The following is an 18,228-nucleotide window of genomic DNA, read 5'->3' on the forward strand; positions in this document are numbered from 1 at the left end:
CTCTGAGGACAACGAAGACAACGACTCACCTCTCCGACACAAGAAGAGGGAACACAGCCTTTGCTGGATGACTTGCAAGAATTCAGGTCCCGCAACCCAGGAATTAGAGAAGCAGGCTAAGTCCTGGACCTACAGCAGGGCCACCCAGAGCCCACGTTATCCCAGCGTGTGTTTGCTCTGAATTTGAGCTTAGAAGGGGATGATTAATGAAATAATAAAAAAAAAAAACAGCTGCAATAGCATAGCTTCACCTACTGATTTCACAGAATAGTTGCAAGATATGTCTCAAAATGTTTTTAAAGAAATAACATTAAGAAAGAGATTGTGGGAATAAAAATTAAAAACAGATGAAAATCCTAAATTCACTGGACCTCTTTCAATTGAAAGCCTTTGGTGTTTCTTACAAATACATTTTGAGCCAGAAAATATAACTATCTCACATGTTTGTGAATGTATATACTATTTAACTGTATATATACATATGAAAATATGCATAGGAAATATATATGAAATATGTTATTTTCATTTTCTAGATTTATTTATTTATTTGAAAGTCCGAGTTACAGCAAAAGAAGGAGAGACAGGGTGAGAGAGAAATCTTCCATCTATTGGTTCACTGCTGAAATGGCCACAGTGGCCAGGGCTGGGCCAGGCCAAAGCCAGGAGCCAGGAGCCAGGAGCTTCATCTGGGTCTCCCATGTGAGTCTTTGCTGCTTTCCCAGGTTCATTCGCAGGGAGCTGGATCGGAAGTGGAGCAGCTGGGACTTAAACTGGTACCTATATGGGATTCTGGCACTATAGGTGATGGCTTTACCAGCCATGCAATGGCGCCAGCCCCAAAACATATATTATTTTAAAAAAATGTATGACAGAAAATCTTAAACATATAAATGAACATTTGAATAAATATTTTAATACATGCAGTAAAAGTGTCAAGTTGCTCTGCTTTTTTAATTCATATGGTGAATATTTAAGCAACTCAGAGAAAATGTGTTTTACTGTTTTTTAAGTAACAAAATATTTAGGTTATCTGTAAATTTTCATATATACAACTGAGTACATTATGTATCCTATAAAATTAGTATAGAGGAAACATTTTTCTCTTTCTTCATAACAATTTTATTGCACAATGACACACTTAAAATAATTTCCTATGAATTTCAGAAAGCATATTTGATGCTATTTACCCCAAAGCAACTTTCTTATCTCAGTAATATGCAGCTAACATGGAACTAGAAAGCAAACTGAAATGCAGTTATGTAACCACAAATTAAAGTTGATCAGTTCTGTCTTTGTCAAAAAGACACTTTAGATATCAGAAGATCCTGTTAAGGAAGCCACCGGGAATTTCCCAGGGGGGAACAGCATCCTGTAAAGCTGAGTTTAGACGCGCTGGCATCTGGAAATAAATCGATTGTCTGTGTGTCAGTGCACTCTCTTCTCATTGGGAATCTTTTATTGATTATATGCACTGCAGATATTTAGTCCTGTCTGTGTATCCCTTTCTGGATTTTGCTAGTTTGACTATTTCATAAGAAACAGATGGTTGAGTGCCCTAACGGAGTTCTTACTCTGTGCTTCAACGTTGTTTTACAAAAAAAATGTTTTCCACCAAAACATATCAAATCATCCTTATAAACTGTACCTACTCCAACTTTTAATACAATTTTAATTTCGTCCTCCCCTGGAAGCTAGATGCTGTATTTACTCCAAAGAAAGTTCCTCATTCGTAAAGGACTTCCGATTACCTTTAAAGAAGTTAGCGGCAAACCCAGCCTTGTTCACAGTTCCGTCAGAAACAAACTTCATCCACAAGGTGTTGGAGGTAGATCTTATGTCTTCAGGCTTATCATAACCACAGAAACGCCCTATCAAAGGGCTGTTTTCGCTGGTTCCATCTCGAACCTCTATGTAGTCATAGGCACAGTTGTCATGTCTTTCAATCTACAACAGTGAATATAAATCTTATTAATAGATGAAACAGGGGCTGGTGTTGTGGCACAGCAGGTAAAGCCGTGACCTGCAGTGCCCACATCCCATATGAGCACCGGTTCTTGTCCAGGCTGCCCCCTCTTCCGATCCTGCTCCCTGCTAATGTGCCTGGGAGAGCAGTGGAGGATGGCCCAAGAGCTTGGGCCTCTGCACCTACACGGGAGACCCGGAAGAAGCTCCCAGCTCTTAGCTTTGGCCTGGCCCAGTCTAGCTGTTGCAGCCACCTAGAGAGTGAACCAGTGGCTGGAAGATTTCTCTCTCACTCTGTCTCTCCCTTTCACTGTAATTCTGACTTTCAAATCAATCAATAAATAAATATTTTTCTTAAAAAATAGATGAAACAATTCTTATAGGAAGATAATTAAGTACTCTCAGTGTTATAGTACTGACATAGTAAGACTGAAGATGACTTATATTACGTAAGTGCACATAAGCATTCCTTATGAGTGTATATGATAATGCATTGCACATTTTTTATTACGAAAACAATACAGGGACAAGTACTTTACTTGGGTCAGGATCAACAGAAGATAACTAACTTTTTAAATGAAATTAACTTCTAAGTACTGATTCTTTAGTAACTAAACCTGAAAAAAATACCCAGACTTAAAATGATCATTGAAAACACTGGCCATATAAACTGTAAGCAATGATTTGTTCTGAAACATAGTCATAAAAATAGCCCATCACTCATCAACAGAATCATTATTTTATTCACAGAGAAGCTGAATCCAAATTTCCTTAACAAATGTAGTACAAGTTTAGGCTACAAATATAATTTTGAAAAGTGACTCTGATAATTCTAGAGGACATTTCTTTCTAGTTGATGACTCTATCCATAATTAGCATGACTGTCTGTAGACTACTGCTTGACTGTGGAGTCAGCACTGTCTTGCCCTTTCTCAAGGTAACATGGCCTTGTTTGGATGAGCCCTGCCACCTCGACACACTCTTCTTTAATCAGATAACCTGGGGAAATGTAAGCTCTTTCCTTATCAACGATCACACTATCGGTCTATGTCTATGAAATTTTATGGAAAACATATTCAACGACCTGTGTTTTGGTCCTGAACTCCTTAAAGCCACGGAACGAAAACTTACAAATTATTTTAAAAATAATAATAATCTTTAAATAATATTTTTGCTTTTAATTTCAAAATCTTAAGAGTCAACTCCCTATTAGATATTTGAAACTAGAAAACAGATACACTAATCTACAAATCAAAAACCATTGAAAGAACCACACGTTATCTATCATTCATCATACAATTCAGTAACTTGTCCATTTTCTTGTTACAAACCAATGTCAGGAAATAGATTCTTTCCTTGTAGCTACAACCTGAATGCATGAGACTGCTGTTGTAGTTGCTAGAAATCTCTTTTTTTTATCAATATATAGACAGCAATAGTCTTCAAATTAGGTAGCATAAGGACAACCAGAAAAAAAAATTGGGGGGGAAATACAAATGTAGCTGGAACTAAGTACTGCATTTGCTGCTTCCTTTTCCCAAATCAAAAAACAGGATTCATTCATTCTTTCATCAAATACTCCGCGTCTCCTCTCTGTGCTAGGCACTCTTCTCTGTGCCTGGGTACCTGATGTGCATCATTCACTTAGCAAAACAACAAAGAACCTGTCCTGCTGGAACCCACATTCTACTGACAGAAAAAACAATAAAACCACTGAGTGGGGCTGGCACTGTGGCTAGTGGGCGACGCCTCCACCTGCGGTGCTGGCATCCCATCGTGGGTTTGTGTCCTGGCTGCTCCTCTTCTGATCCAGCTCTCTGCTTACAGCCTCGGAGAGCAGTGGAAGATGGCCCACATCCTTGGGCCCCTGCACCCACGTATAAGATCTGGAAGAAGCTCCTGGCTCCTGGCTTTGGGTCAGCCCAGCTCCGGCTGTTGTGGTCATCTGGAGAGTAAACCAGCGGATGGAAGACCTTTCTCTCTGTCTCTCCTTCTCTGTCTGAAAGTCTGCCTCTCAAATAAATAAATTTGAATAATCTTTTTTTTAAAAAAATCACTGAATCATCAAATATTAAAAAGTAGTAAATTCCTTGGAAAAACATAAAGTGAAACAAGCTAAGAATTAGAAGGGCGGATCTTTATGCTAGCAGGTAGGAGGCTTGTTAAGATATCTGTGTCCCACAGGTGAATATTGGGTATGATTTTCAAACCCAGCTCCTGATTATAGCTTCCTGCTGATGTGGATCCTGAGAGGCAGCAGGAGATAGCTCAACTGGTGGGTTTCCCACTACACATAAGGAAGCCTGAATTGAGTTCCCAGCTTCTGGATTCAACCTAGTTCAGTCCTGGTCAGCATGGAGATTGGTTAGTCAATCAGCTTACGGGAGCTGTCATTCTCTCTCTGTTGGTCTCTGCCTCTCCGATAATAACTTAACTTTAAAGGGATCTCAATTATTCTCTTCCTTTGCACCAATTAAAATAAATACACATTTTTTTTAGAAAGGGGAGGAAAGTTTGCAGTTTTGAAATGCCTTCAGGGAGGGGCTCACTGAATATGATTCATAAATCTAGATTTTGTTCCTGAAAATAAATCCTCTTTATATGTGGGGTTAAAGAATACATGAAAAAATATTTGCATAAACAATGTCTTGTTTCAAAGCACACTTTAAAAACGGATGCTGTTTAAATAGGGATTGATTCAGAGCTGGCAGGGCACAGTTCTTCCAGCTACTCACCAGGGATAACAGGTGCATACGACACTCTCTGGTCTCAATCTTTCATACACTGTCTTCTTCATAAATATGAGAATGTTCCCAGATGGCCAAAGGCCATTCATCCGTCAAAATGGTATCTACAGGCCGGCGCCACGGCTCACTAGGCTAATCCTCTGCCTTGCTGCGCCGGCACACCGGGTTCTAGTCCCGGTCGGGGCACCGGATTCTGTCCTGGTTGCCCCTCTTCCAGGCCAGCTCTCTGCTGTGGCCAGGGAGTGCAGTGGAGGATGGCCCAAGTGCTTGGGCCCTGCACCCCATGGGAGACCAGGAAAAGCACCTGGCTCCTGCCATCGGATCAGCGTGGTGCACCGGCCGAAGCGCGCCCGCCGTGGCGGCCATTGGAGGGTGAACCAACGGCAAAGGAAGACCTTTCTCTCTGTCTCTCTCTCTCACTATCCACTCTGCCTGTCAAAAAAAAATGATATCTACAACTTTCAAGGTATGGGATTTGATAAATGAATAAGCAACACTGAACCAGTGACAAAGCTGCAGGGGAAATAACCGAAGGTCCCAGCAAGTCGTCCTGGCCTCCCCTGCTTCGAGCAGGCAGAACTGCTCCTGATTTTCAACTTGTACTGGAACACTGGGGCTGGGGAGTATTTTAATAAGATTGCTTTAAAAAAAATCACAGTGAGGGGCTGGTGCTGTGGCGCAGCAGGTAAAGCCATGGCTTGCATTGCTGGCATCTCATTTGGGCACCGGTTGAAGTCCCAGCTGCTCCACTTTCGATCCAGCTGTCTGCTTTGGCCTGGGAAAGCAGTAGAAGATGGCCCAAGTCCTTGGGCCCCTACACCCACATGGGAGACCCAGAAGAAGCTCCTGGCTTTGGATCGGCCCAGCTCCGGCTGTTGCGGTCAACTGGTGAGTGAACAAATGGATAGAAGACCTCTCTCTCTACCTCTCTTTCTCTCTGTGTGTAACTCTTTCAAATAAATAAATAAATCTTAAAAAAAAAAAAACCCACAGTACTACGAATGAAGAAAATAAGACACATGATTGAAGAAAATGAAACAAAAGTCTACATTTCCTCAGTTATTAAGAAGAAATGGGACAACAGATATTGTCTTCATAAAATTCACACTTTTCTTCTAACAGATACACAATAGATTGCTATAATTTTAATATAAAGTATATTCACTGGTTACTTAGCTAAAATTGGATGTTTAAGTATTTCATATGATACACAAACTATAAATATTTCATGGGTAAAATGTATAAAAATGGGCATTTTAGGATGAAAACCATTAGTATATAGTTATCTATATTGTTTATTAAATATTACCTGTCTGGTATGGAGTAAGGAAACAGAAACATAGACTGTAGTCCCACATAGTAAATGCCAGTTGTTGAGTTGGCTAGACAATACAATACGCATCATACAAAAGTTCATAATATTCAGTAATGCAGTACTCCCAGCAGCAAGCCTGGATACCTCAACAGTGACCGGAATGTTCTGTCCTTTCCCAGTTCATTCCCAAGTGCAACGCCTGCACGATGAGCCGACGCTATCGTGTCAATGATAATATGTTAGGAGTCATAACAGGGAACGCAAATCAAAGTTTGGGCTGTATTACTTATGCTATTTGTGCAACTTTTTCTCCAGCTACCTCAAGTTTCTTCATCAATTAATGTTCAGAATGGATACAAGGAAATATAGCTGGGGCTAAAAATCAAGTCCATTGATGCTATGCCAGTAACCTTAATTTCCATGAGAAAAAGAACACCCAAATCAATGATATATGAAAACAAAAACAAAATAAAAAACAAAAAGCAGTCCCTTCTTGAGCTACAGCATGCACACAATTCAAAGACCTGGGAGCTGAACACAAAGTCATGCATAATTACACATATAATAAATGCGTCTTGATAATGATGGTGCTGACTTCTTACAGATTTTGAGGTAATCAGAGCATACATCGTACATAAGTATGGCCGGTATATCATAACATAAACCGGACCTAATATGCACATAGAAATTAAAGTGAAAATGATAGAAAACTCTAAAAAATTTCAGAAAATTAATAATTAAATGATATTGGAATCAGATCCCAATATGCAAAGAAGGAAGAACGAGTACTATGACTTGCTAGATGGGTTAATATTGTATTTCATTACTAAGTGGGGAATCACACCTCTAATGGCCTAGTAGACAGAAACCACAGAAAACTGCGGAGATTTCCACTTGGCAAAAACAAAAGTAAATTGAATTGAACCCACAGCCACCAACCTCGCATCCTGAAGCGGCCGCGGTGTGCGGTGCGCTGCGCTGGGCTCACTGCGTGCGTGTGAGTTCTCTCGGAGAAGGAAAGTCAGCCCTGGAGGAGGGGCCGGCTCCGGCGCGGGGCCCGTTCCCACGCCTCTGGGACCACTTCATAAATCTCCAAACAGTTTATACCCGGCAGACGCATCTACTGCTCTGGCAAGAGCTCTCAGAACCCTGAAACTCCTAAACAACAGTTTTCTTTAAAAGGTCCCTATGCCACCCAAGAAGTTAAATAATGAAATTCCCATGGAATCTAGAAATACTCCACTGGGGTAAATATTCAAAAGACCTGACAGCACAGTCCTGCATTCCACGTTCATAGCAACCTTACTCACAACAGTCACAATGTGGAAGCGACCCAATGGGCCATGGATAGATGAACAAAGAAAATCACAATGGAATATTAGCTAGCCTTAAAAAGGGAGAGAATTCTCATATATTTCACAACATGGCTAAACCTTGAGGCTTATGTTAAGTAAAACACTAGTTGCAAAATAATAAATACTATATTATTCCACTTCTATGACTTACTTAGAGTACTCAAATTCATAAACTGAAAGGAAAGTTGTTGCCAGGGACTAGGGCAGGGACAAATGAGGAGTTATTATTTAATAGGCACAGAGTTTCAGCTTTACAGAATGAAAGAGTTGTGGGAATTGACTGCATAATAATGTGAAGATACTTAACACCACTGAACAATACATTTAAACTTTGTTATGATGCTGAATTTCGTTTTATGCATCATGTACTACAATAAAAAAATTCTACTGTGATGTAGGTTTATTATATAATTACTGCAATAAAATACAGTAAATGCAATAAAAATGATACTACCTTTATAGATAATATAATTTTAAGTAACGTATTATACAAACAATATTAAGACTCTTTTTTGCTTTTGGAGAGAATATAAAAGAAAACTATGACTAATAAAGACAATATGAATGAGCATTTATCATTCAAGCTTACATTCGTTTTAATAATGGGAAAATCTAGTAAAGTCTAGGAAATAATGTTATTGACAGAAGAAATTTTGGAAAGATGCATGTAAGCTTAGTGATTAAGATGCCTGTGTCACCCACTGGGCCTGCCTGGGTTTGATCCCTGTCTCTTGGTCCTGGATCCAGCTTCCTGTCAATGCAAACCCTGAGAGGCAGCAGGTGATAGCTCAAGTAATTTGGTTCCCACCATAAACACGGTAGACCTTTACTGCATTTCTGGCTCCTGGTTTCAGGATCTACTGCAGGCAACTAGGGAGTGAGCCAGCATATGAAAGTTGTCTCTCTCTGTTTGTCCATCTTTTTCACTCTCTCAAATTTAAAAAATAAAATCTTTTGGACAAATGGGAAAAAGTTAATATATAGATAATTATTTAAAATGTATTATCTTATTCAAAATTTATTAATGACATTTAATATAGCCTTAAAAGTAATATATAATTACTCAAGAAAGAGGAGAAACAATATGCTCAAATGTTAAAATCAACAACATGGAAGGTTTATAGGTTTGCTTGGATAGGTTTATTTTCATAAAATCATTCATTTAAATGCTGCCAATTCATGATGTAGCATTTTTCATCTCATAAATTTAAAAATCTTATTGAAAACCTGCTATAGCCAGAGAGTATGCACTCAGTGGTATGTGAACAGTGCTAAATTAAAAAGAATGTCTTTGACAAATGAGGATGCATCAAAACCTTTATGAAAAATTGAATTAACTGATATCCATGCATATGAGTGCAATGACAAGTAGGTGAACTGTGGAAGGCATTGGCTGCTATGAGAAAATGTGATGCTACTCTCTACTCCCAGGGCCTGGTGACAGAAGTGCACAGACCACAGACTTGGTTTCAATCACTGCACTACCAACTGTATGACCTTGGGCAGGTTTACTTAAACTAACCAGGGCTAATCTCTCACAGTCCAAATACATCCTGAGCCATAATTCATGAAGAGCTGTTTAACTCTTGTCTTTTACACTCATTAACCAATGTATACTCTTAGCTGAACACCCAAAAATAGTACATGGCAAGCAGAAAACCATTAACCCCCTTATCTGGTCTTCTTTCACTCACAACAGAAAGTCTACTTATCATCACCTATTAAAAAATAGCTAAAGACTCCCCCCGGTGCTTCCCGGCCGCCCCTACGACCTGGCGGCGGCGACTGTGGCCACAGACCTGGAGAGCGGCGGAGCCGGCGCGGCTTGCGGCGGTAGCAACCCGGCACTCCTGCCCCGGAGGGAGACCGAGGAGTTCAACGACCTCCTGGACCTAGATTTTATTCTGTCCAACTCGCTGTCCCATCAGGAGTCGGTGGCCGCCACCGTGTCCTCGTCGGCGTCTGCCTCTTCCTCGTCCTCCCCGTCGAACAGCGGCCCTGCCAGCGCGCCCTCCACCTGCAGCTTCAGCTACCCGATCCGCGCCGGCGGCGACCTGGGCGTGGCGCCGGGCGGCGCGGGCGGCGGCCTGCTCTATGGCCGGGAGTCTGCGCCCCCTCCCACGGCTCCCTTCAACCTAGCGGACATCAACGACGTGAGCCCGACCGGCGGCTTCGTGGCCGAGCTCCTGCGGCCCGAATTGGACCTCGTGTACATCCCGCCGCAGCAGCCGCAGCCGCCAGGTGGCGGGCTGATGGGCAAGTTCGTGTTGAAGGCGTCGCTGAGCGCGCCCGGCAGCGAGTATGGCAGCCCGTCGGTCATCAGTGTTAGCAAAGGCAGCCCCGACGGCAGCCACCCGGTGGTGGTGGCGCCCTTCAGCGGCGGGCCGCCGCGCCTGTGCCCCAAGATCAAGCAGGAGGCCGTCTCCTCGTGCACCGTCGGTCGGCCCCTGGAGGCGCACTTGGGCGCCGGACCCCCTCTCAGCAACGGCCACCGGCCGACCGCACACGACTTCCCCCTGGGGCGGCAGCTCCCCAGCAGGACTACCCCGACCCTGGGTCCCGAGGAACTGCTGAGCAGCAGGGACTGTCACCCTGCCCTGTCGCTTCCCCCGGGCTTCCATCCCCACCCCGGGCCCAACTACCCGCCCTTCCTGCCGGAGCAGATGCAGCCGCAGGTGCCGCCGCTCCATTACCAAGAGCTCATGCCACCGGGTTCCTGCTTGCCGGAGGAGCCCAAGCCAAAGAGAGGCAGGAGGTCGTGGCCGCGGAAAAGGACAGCCACCCACACTTGCGATTACGCGGGCTGCGGCAAAACCTACACAAAGAGTTCTCATCTCAAGGCCCACCTGCGGACCCACACAGGTGAGAAGCCCTACCACTGTGACTGGGACGGCTGTGGGTGGAAGTTTGCCCGCTCCGACGAACTGACCAGGCACTACCGCAAACACACCGGGCACCGCCCGTTCCAGTGCCAGAAGTGCGACCGGGCCTTCTCCAGGTCGGACCACCTCGCCTTACACATGAAAAGGCACTTTTAAACCCCACACGGTGGACAGGACCCACACTGCCAGAAGCGAGTTCAGTATTTTTCGCCTTTCACACTGTCTTCCCGAGGAGGGGGGAGCGCAGCCGGAAAGCACTACAGTCATGGTCAAGTTCCCCGCGAGTCAGCTTGTGAGCGGATAATCAGGAGGAAAGAGGAATCCAGAAGACAAAAATCAAAGGACATTTCGGGTCTGTGACTGGATCTTCTACCATTCCAATTCCAAATCCAACTTGAATATTCCTGGACTTAACGAGGAACACCCAGGGGGGTGACTGGAAGTTGTGGATATCAGGGTATCGATTAGATCCATGAGTTGGGGGGGTGGGGAGGGAAGACCAGAATTCCCTTGAATTGTGTTTTGATGCAATATAAGTATAAAGATCACCTTGTATTCTATTTGCCTTCTAAAAGCCATTATTACCATGTTAGAAGAGGGAAGAAATTCAGGTACAGAAAACGTGTGTTCATAGCCTAAACGATGGTGCTTGGTGAGTGTTGGTTGTAAAGGTACCAAACGAGGAAGCCAAAGTTCTCGAACTGCTGCATACTTTGACAAGGAAAATCTATTTTTGTCTTCCGATCTACATGTATGACCTAAGTCAGGTAAATAGACCTGGTTTAACTTTAACATTTTGATGCAGACAGTCTGTTATGCACTGTGGTTTCAGATGTGCAATAATTTGTACAATGGTTTTATTCCCAAGGATGCCTTAAGCAGAACAAATGTTTTTTCTATATAGTTCCTTGCCTTAATAAATATGTAATATAAATTTAAGCAAACTTCTATTTTGTATATTTGTAAACTACAAAGTAAAATGAACATTTTGTGGAGTTTGTATTTTGCATACTCAAGGTGAGAATTAAGTTTTAAATAAACCTATAATATTTTATCTGAAAAAAAAATAGCTAAAGGAATTAAAGGATTATTTTGCTCAAGCAATCTACCAAGCACCAAGATAAAAACTTATTTACTTAGTTTAGAGTGTTGCAGCTGGCAGTAATGAGGGTTAAAGCTATTAAATATCTCTGGTTTTCATAAGGAAAAGTTACACCAAATCCGAATGTGCAGCAATGTTGACAAGTACCTCAAACATAATCCCACTTGAATTCATGTATGTGGGGATTCAATTTAAACAAGAGTTAGCTCCAAGTTTATTTCACTTCTTTGCTGCTTTATTGACATTTCTTTGAAGTTGTTATTATAAACATTTCCACTCTCCCAAACTTTCTCTCCTGTATTTCTGCAACTGAAAAGTCCCCAAATAGATTAGTAGTACTAGAAGCTTCTTTACAAACAATGCTGCCGCGGAATTGCGAAAACTCTGCCCAAGTTAATTTCAGAGGTGAGAGATATTCATAAAAACATTCATGCCAGTGTATCAGTCATAAGAATAATGCATCCAGTAACTATTTCCTGTCCTAGTCCATCCAGGACACTGGAAGAAGACAGCATGGCGTGAGCTGATGGTGACCAGTAGAAACCGACTGCTCACAGTTCTGGAGGTTGGGAAGTGTGAGATCCAGGCCCTGGTGGGTTCAGCATCTGATTGGCATCTTCTCGCTGTGGCGGAGGCTCCGGGGACTCTTTCATGAGGGCACTAATCCCATTTATGGAGGCCCCATCCTCATGATCTCATCACTTCCTAAAGGGCCCACCTCCTCAAAACAGTACCTTGGTAGCTATGAATCTGAGCAGAACACAAACATTAAGCTCACGGCGCTTCCTAAATGGCATGATATAAGAAGGAAGGGAATTTTGGTATATGCTACAGTAGCATGGATGAATTCTGACAACCTTATGCTAAGTGAAACAAGCCAGCACAGAAAAAGTAAATACGGCATGAATCTACTTAAAGTACATAGATTCATAAGCCAGAAAGAAGGGCCATTGGCAGAGACTGCGAGAGTGTATCACCCTCGAAATAGTGTCTCTTCCTGTTCAAAGATGTCTAAACTTCATTCACAAAGACACTTATTCCGGTTTTCTTTCTGAAATTACACTAACATCCAAGTAGCACTGGGAAGGGTAGAGCTATGACGTAAGTTCACGGGAGGATATAAACGACAGAGAGCCAGAGAATTCTTTACAGTGTATTCGGGCAGATTGATGGGTGCATTTATCTTACTGGCCTTTTATCTGCAGAGAAAGAGTACCACAGAGAAGGGAAATATCGCCAAATCAGACTGCGCGGCGATGTTGACAAGAACCTCAAACTTAATCCCACTTGAACGAATGTATGTGGGAATTCAATTTAAACAAAACTGCAAAGCTGGAAACTGTTTGTGAGGAGTGGAAAAGACTGGGATCAGTAAGGAAGAGCTATATTTTGTGAGACAAAACCACAGAACTCCAAGAAGGTGTGAGGACATTTTCTTTAATTATGTATTTTAAATATATAATCTGCATATTGAAAACATTAAATAAATAAAAATGAAGTGACAGAGAAAACAGACAAAGTTAAACAAGGCAACTGATGCCCTATTAGAACAAATAAGAAAATATTTAGAGGGGCAGGGATTCGGCCTGGTGGGGAAGACACTAGTTAAAATGTTCCCAGCCAATATGAGAGACATGAGTTTGATTTCCAGCTCTGATTCCTGACTCCACTTCTTGCTAATGTGGACCCTGGGAGGCAGCAATGATGGCTTAAGTAACTGGGTGTCTGCCACCCATAACAGGGACCTGTATTGAATTTTAGACTCTTGGCTGCAGCCCCAGAGAGGGGCCACGGGGAGCACGTGGGAGGAAACCAACAGATGGGATTGCTGACACTTCCTCCGTCTGTCTCTTAGATAACAGGAAAATCTCAGAAAATACTATATGATCTATTGAAAGACAGCTAATTTATTAATCTTTAAGATATCACAAAACACAGGTAATAGCCATTGGTTAGATAATTTTCAGTGAACTGGTTCTTTTAGTCTAAATTAGAGGTGAAATCATCTATGCAGTTTCATTTCACTTTTAATAACACACAGGTCTATTTGAACAATGTTTGTTATCCCACGAGTCCATAAAAATAAAAAAAAATTAAATGTGAATCAAATAACCTTAAAATCAAGATTTTTAGATGTGCAAAGTGGTTAGGAGCATAAAATAGAACATCACGATCAAGGCAGAAAATGTTATTCCATGATAAAGGAAATAGGTATGAGAAATTATATGGTACCTATAAAGGTGCCGAGGCCAGTGCCAAAGAAACACAGTGCACATGGGGCTGGTATTGTGGTGTAGCGGGTAAAGGCCACCTCCAGGCCAGCATCCCGGATGGGCACCGATTTGTGTCCCAGTTATTCCACCTCCAATCAAGTTTCCGGCTAACGGCCTGAAAAAGCAGCAGAGGACGGCCCAAGTCCTTGGGCCTCTGCACCCACATGGGAGATCCGGAAGAAGCTCCTGGCTCCTGGCTTCAGTCTGGCCCATTGCGGCCATCTAGGGAGTGAAGCAGCAAATGGAAGATCTCTGTCTTCCTCCAGCTCTCCCTCTCACTGTAAGTCTGATTTTCAAATAAATGAATATATTTTATTTAAAAAAAAAAAAAAAGAAAGATAGTGCACAGGCGTGCAGGCAGGTGTGAGCCTCTGTGGGCTCGTGGGGGTGGTGCCTGGACTGCCCAGGCCTCCAGCTTCCCTAATGAAGCTGAAAGCAGCTCAGAATCTTGATTTCTGATATAAACACTTATCTGTGTGATGGTTAAAAAAATACAAAAACTGGGTCCCCCCCCCCAACAAAAAGACAGTCTACCTTTTAACCTCTTAGTTTAGAAGAGAAATAAAAGTTCTATCACGTAATGGACCCTCCAAGAGTCTCATGAAACAACTCCACGCATTTGTCCAAAAAAAAAAAAAAAAAGATTGTCAGTAGTTCAAAACATTCCGATTCAAATAGAGCAGATAATGTAAACGCACTTTAATCTTCTTGGAAATGTCTACGAGGAGAGGAAAGGAAAAAATCCTGTCCCTCTTGATCTTGCATTTTATAGGCAGTCCTTGGCTTCTTCGCTGATTAAAAGGCCGATTCTCCGGTTCTTTGCTGACTTAATGAGGAGTCCCTTACATGGCACTGTCATTTATGGAGAATACGCCCAGTAGAGTTCGCCTAAAAGACTTTACCTCAAAAGCCTGAAAGGTCAGTCCCACGTGGTAGCTCTCCGACACCATTATTCGCCACACGCATTCCTTCATGGGTCTGTAGTCGTCAGGGTAATTCGGAGACTGAATCTGCCCTTCATTTTTCCGTATCTCACCTCCACAGATGGCTGAAGTAAGCAAAAAAAAACAAGCAAATAAATAAACCTCGACGACGTGCCCCTTCACTTCCCTTTCCTTCTAAGGTGATGTTTAAGTTCAGTTCCTGGAGCTGAGTACATAAAATTATCAGGTTATAAAAATCAAAGTTGACTGGTTGCGCTGTTGTAAAAATTTATACGGTTAAAAAAAATGTCACTTCACTGTAAATGTCAGATAACAATCGGCCAAGGACTATTCAATTTTTAATCACTGTTATTTCATATATTCACCAAAATGAACACTTCTTTTTTAAAACTTTTAAAATCCTTCGGGGATTTGGTAAATGAATTCCATGTGAGCTTGCGCGGTGCTTCTCCGATTTGGCTCATTCCCTCGTTTGGACCACAGGTGAACAGCTCATCAGAATGGACGTCTTCCCCAGAGCGGCACTCCCGGGGCCTCTGCAGGGAGCCATTGCCATGTGCTCAACATCTGTGGCCCCAGCCCAGCAAGCCGCTTCGCTGCTGTGTGCGTCATTCTGAAGACAAAATGCTTCCGTCGACTTAAGGCTTAAGGGAAGCAGAAATCGTCTTTGAAATCACCTAAACGCGTGTGCCGGGGTCTCCTCCACCCACAACCTGGCAAGAGAGGAGCTGTTCTGGAAGCCAGGAGGCACGATGCCAGTGTACCGTGTCAGAGAAGTGCAGAACAAAGCATCTAATAAATCCTTCCTTGAATGCTGCCTCTTGTTTAGACAAAGCACACTCCAGAAATGTGCACACAATTCCTCTCTGTTGCAGTTTCCTAGAATAGAGCCCTTCAGCAGCCCAGCGAATCAGCCCAGAGAAAAGCAAGAATGCCTTCATAACATTTTAACGTTATTGTCAAACGAAGTTTAAGAACTCTTGTGTCATGTGTATTCTTTCACATACCCCTAAGCACATTTAGAAGTTACTGTGACATTGATAATGGGTCACAATGAGTTGTTCTCGCACTTTAAATTTATGGAGTATTTTTATTCAAATCATCCTTGTGAATATTATGAAACATGTTCAGAGAATTTAGTAATTTAGAAGCATGACTTAAATATCATTCTAATGAAGCTGAAAGAGCAGACACTTCTGTTGTGAGATCTAAGATGGACAGATCTCTGCGATCCAGTGGGACTTGCCTTCATAGACAGCGGCAAAGCCTTTTCCTACCCAATTACTGCTGCTACGAAACTCGATCCACATCCTGCTGTCTGTAGAGGCGAGAACTTCTGGCACTTTGTCCCCACAGAATCTACCTAAAAGAAGGAAAGGAATAAAGAGAGATTCCTAAATATGACTCAGTATGATCATGGATTTTCATGATAATTGCAAAGTCTATACAAGGAAGCTCCGAAAGTTCATAAACAACAGAATTAAAAGATGTGTACTTTGGAATTATCACATTGACCGACTCATGTCTGTACCACTGGCATACAGAATTAAGACAGGCTGTTCAGAAAACACAGTTGTAAGAGGCCACGTGGGGTACGGAGGTAGGGAATTTACTCGATGGACAACAGAAACAGGTGCACATCACCCCAAGACGCTGGGTCGAATTCTTCATCTGCTCCTTAGCATGGGATGACTTGGCCAAGCCTGTGTTCTCACCTTGAAGTGGATTTCCTTGTCCAGACACGTTTAAAGATCGCTCCTCTAGAAACCCCTGGGCTACCTCCCGTGTCTAATAGCAATGCTCACCTTCCATCCTACCCACAGAGCCATCATCTCTAGCCATGTGGGCAGAGAGGCAGAACTCTCAGCTGTAAGTTACAATCTTTTCTAACTGTGTAGTCACAGATAAGTTGGACAGAAAACACACATATAAGACCTATCATTTCTCTCACTCTTCCCTCCACATTTGTATTACTTACATTATGTCTGTCACTGTGCTCTAGGCTTCCACATGATGACAAAATGGTTAAATGTGACAATTTATATGAAATAATTCTATACACATATTAATTGTTATCCATATTCTTTGTTCTGGAAAAATGCCATACGTAGTTTTAACATACGAGAAATGCTGGCTGACTTGAACAAAGCAAACCTCACTAATAGCTAGTGAAAAAACACATCATAAATTGCACAGTCCATCCGAGGCAGGCAGCACCAAGCAGTACTTCTTAGAGTGTGCGTGCGAATGGCTAGGAAACTGACAAAGTTCAGTCTGCTTCAGAGGTACGCAGTGGGACCCGAGTTTCCACAATCCTAATGCCTTTCCGGATGATTCTGAGCCAGCAGTCCAAGGAATACACCCCTCAGAGCAAGGCCCAGGAAGAAAAGGTGGGGAAGGACTTGCCCATGAAAACAAACACACTGAGCCAGTCCGGTGGACCACTCTACGCTGAACCCTGCCATAAAGACGCTCCTCTAAACAAGTGCTTTCTCACATTTTGTATTTGCGTCTGATTTTCCAATATGAGCTCAATGAAATGTTTCCTTCTGAAGGCACATCCCTATGTAACAAACTGCTTCACCCAGGCTGCAAAATTAAATGTAAAGATAACGCTTCCCTCAATGCAACTTAGCCGCATTTGTTCAAGCCTTCCTCTTCCCTTATTTTTAAACATTTCCTCTTGGACTTACTCAGGTTGCTGTCACTTTTAATGTAAGAGTGTCCACTCAGCAGGTTTTAGAAAAAGATCTGCATAGCACACAACTCAACTGAGCACAGCTGCTTCTAAAAATAAAGGAGAAGTCACAATGCCTAGAAATGAGATCCGGATAGAGAAGACACTTGTGTGCTCATACGGCTCTCACCTTTAAGTAATACAGAGGCAACAGAAGCCGCCGCATGCAAGTTAACAGTGCGGTCTGTGGTTAAACGTGGGTGGCAGACTTTGGTGAGCACCAAATCTGAGCTACAGTTTATGAGGCAGACTATAAATGCCTCTTTTCAGCCACAGAAAAGCTGTCTGAGAAGTTTCAGGAACACGGAATCTGCTTGTTTTGGGAAACCACCTGCCCTACATGTACCTGACAGCTCACTGGATTACATGAGCAAAACACACACAAACAGCCCATACACAAGGAATGTGTCCATTTCTTCATCAAAACTGCGTTCAATTTTATTTATTTATCGAGAGGTGGAGAGACAGAGAGAAGATAAATAGACAGATAGAGACAGGCAGACCAAGAGAGCTCTCCAAAGGCTGGCAACAGCCCGGGCTAGGCTATGCTAAAGCCACAGGCCCAGAACTCAATCCAGATCTCTCCATGGCTGGTAGGGACCCACCTATTTGAACAATCACCTGCTGCCTCCCAGGGTGCACCTCGCAGGAGGCTAGAATTGAACATGGTGCCAGGACTCACCCAGCCCACATTGATGTGGTATGTGGGCATCCCTTTAGGTATCTTAATTGCTAGGCCAACCACCAGCCCCAAGCTATGAATCTTAAATTTAAAATGCAAAGACATTGTTCAAGCTAGCCACAGTCGTTACAATTCATGGGAAAGCCATTGTCAATCATGTTCAGAAGCAAATCTGCTGCACAATATATGCTCTTTTAAACTCCATCTGGTTGACTGATTAACTTTAAAA

The 18,228-nt window shown here is 42.7% G+C and overlaps 1 protein-coding gene and 1 pseudogene across 12 annotated transcripts in view; one reads left to right on the top strand and one right to left on the bottom strand.

Moving 5' to 3' along the window:
* Nucleotides 1-18,228, bottom strand: part of LOC108175735 (tolloid-like protein 1) — a 302,561-nt gene that overhangs the window by 128,079 nt on the left and 156,254 nt on the right. For all 12 annotated transcript variants that reach the window (XM_070048144.1, XM_070048142.1, XM_070048140.1 and 9 more), the window contains 3 exons: nt 15,827-15,943; nt 14,539-14,684; nt 1,749-1,944 (listed from right to left, as the gene is read on the bottom strand). In XM_070048144.1, the coding sequence (XP_069904245.1) occupies nt 1,749-1,944; nt 14,539-14,684; nt 15,827-15,943 (459 nt within the window). The remainder of the gene's footprint in view (nt 1-1,748; nt 1,945-14,538; nt 14,685-15,826; nt 15,944-18,228) is intronic.
* LOC138843450 (Krueppel-like factor 4 pseudogene) lies at nt 2,398-11,328 on the top strand (annotated as a pseudogene).

The sequence above is a fragment of the Oryctolagus cuniculus genome, chromosome 8 (genome assembly GCF_964237555.1).
Source record: "Oryctolagus cuniculus chromosome 8, mOryCun1.1, whole genome shotgun sequence".
Taxonomy (NCBI): Eukaryota; Metazoa; Chordata; class Mammalia; order Lagomorpha; family Leporidae; genus Oryctolagus; species Oryctolagus cuniculus.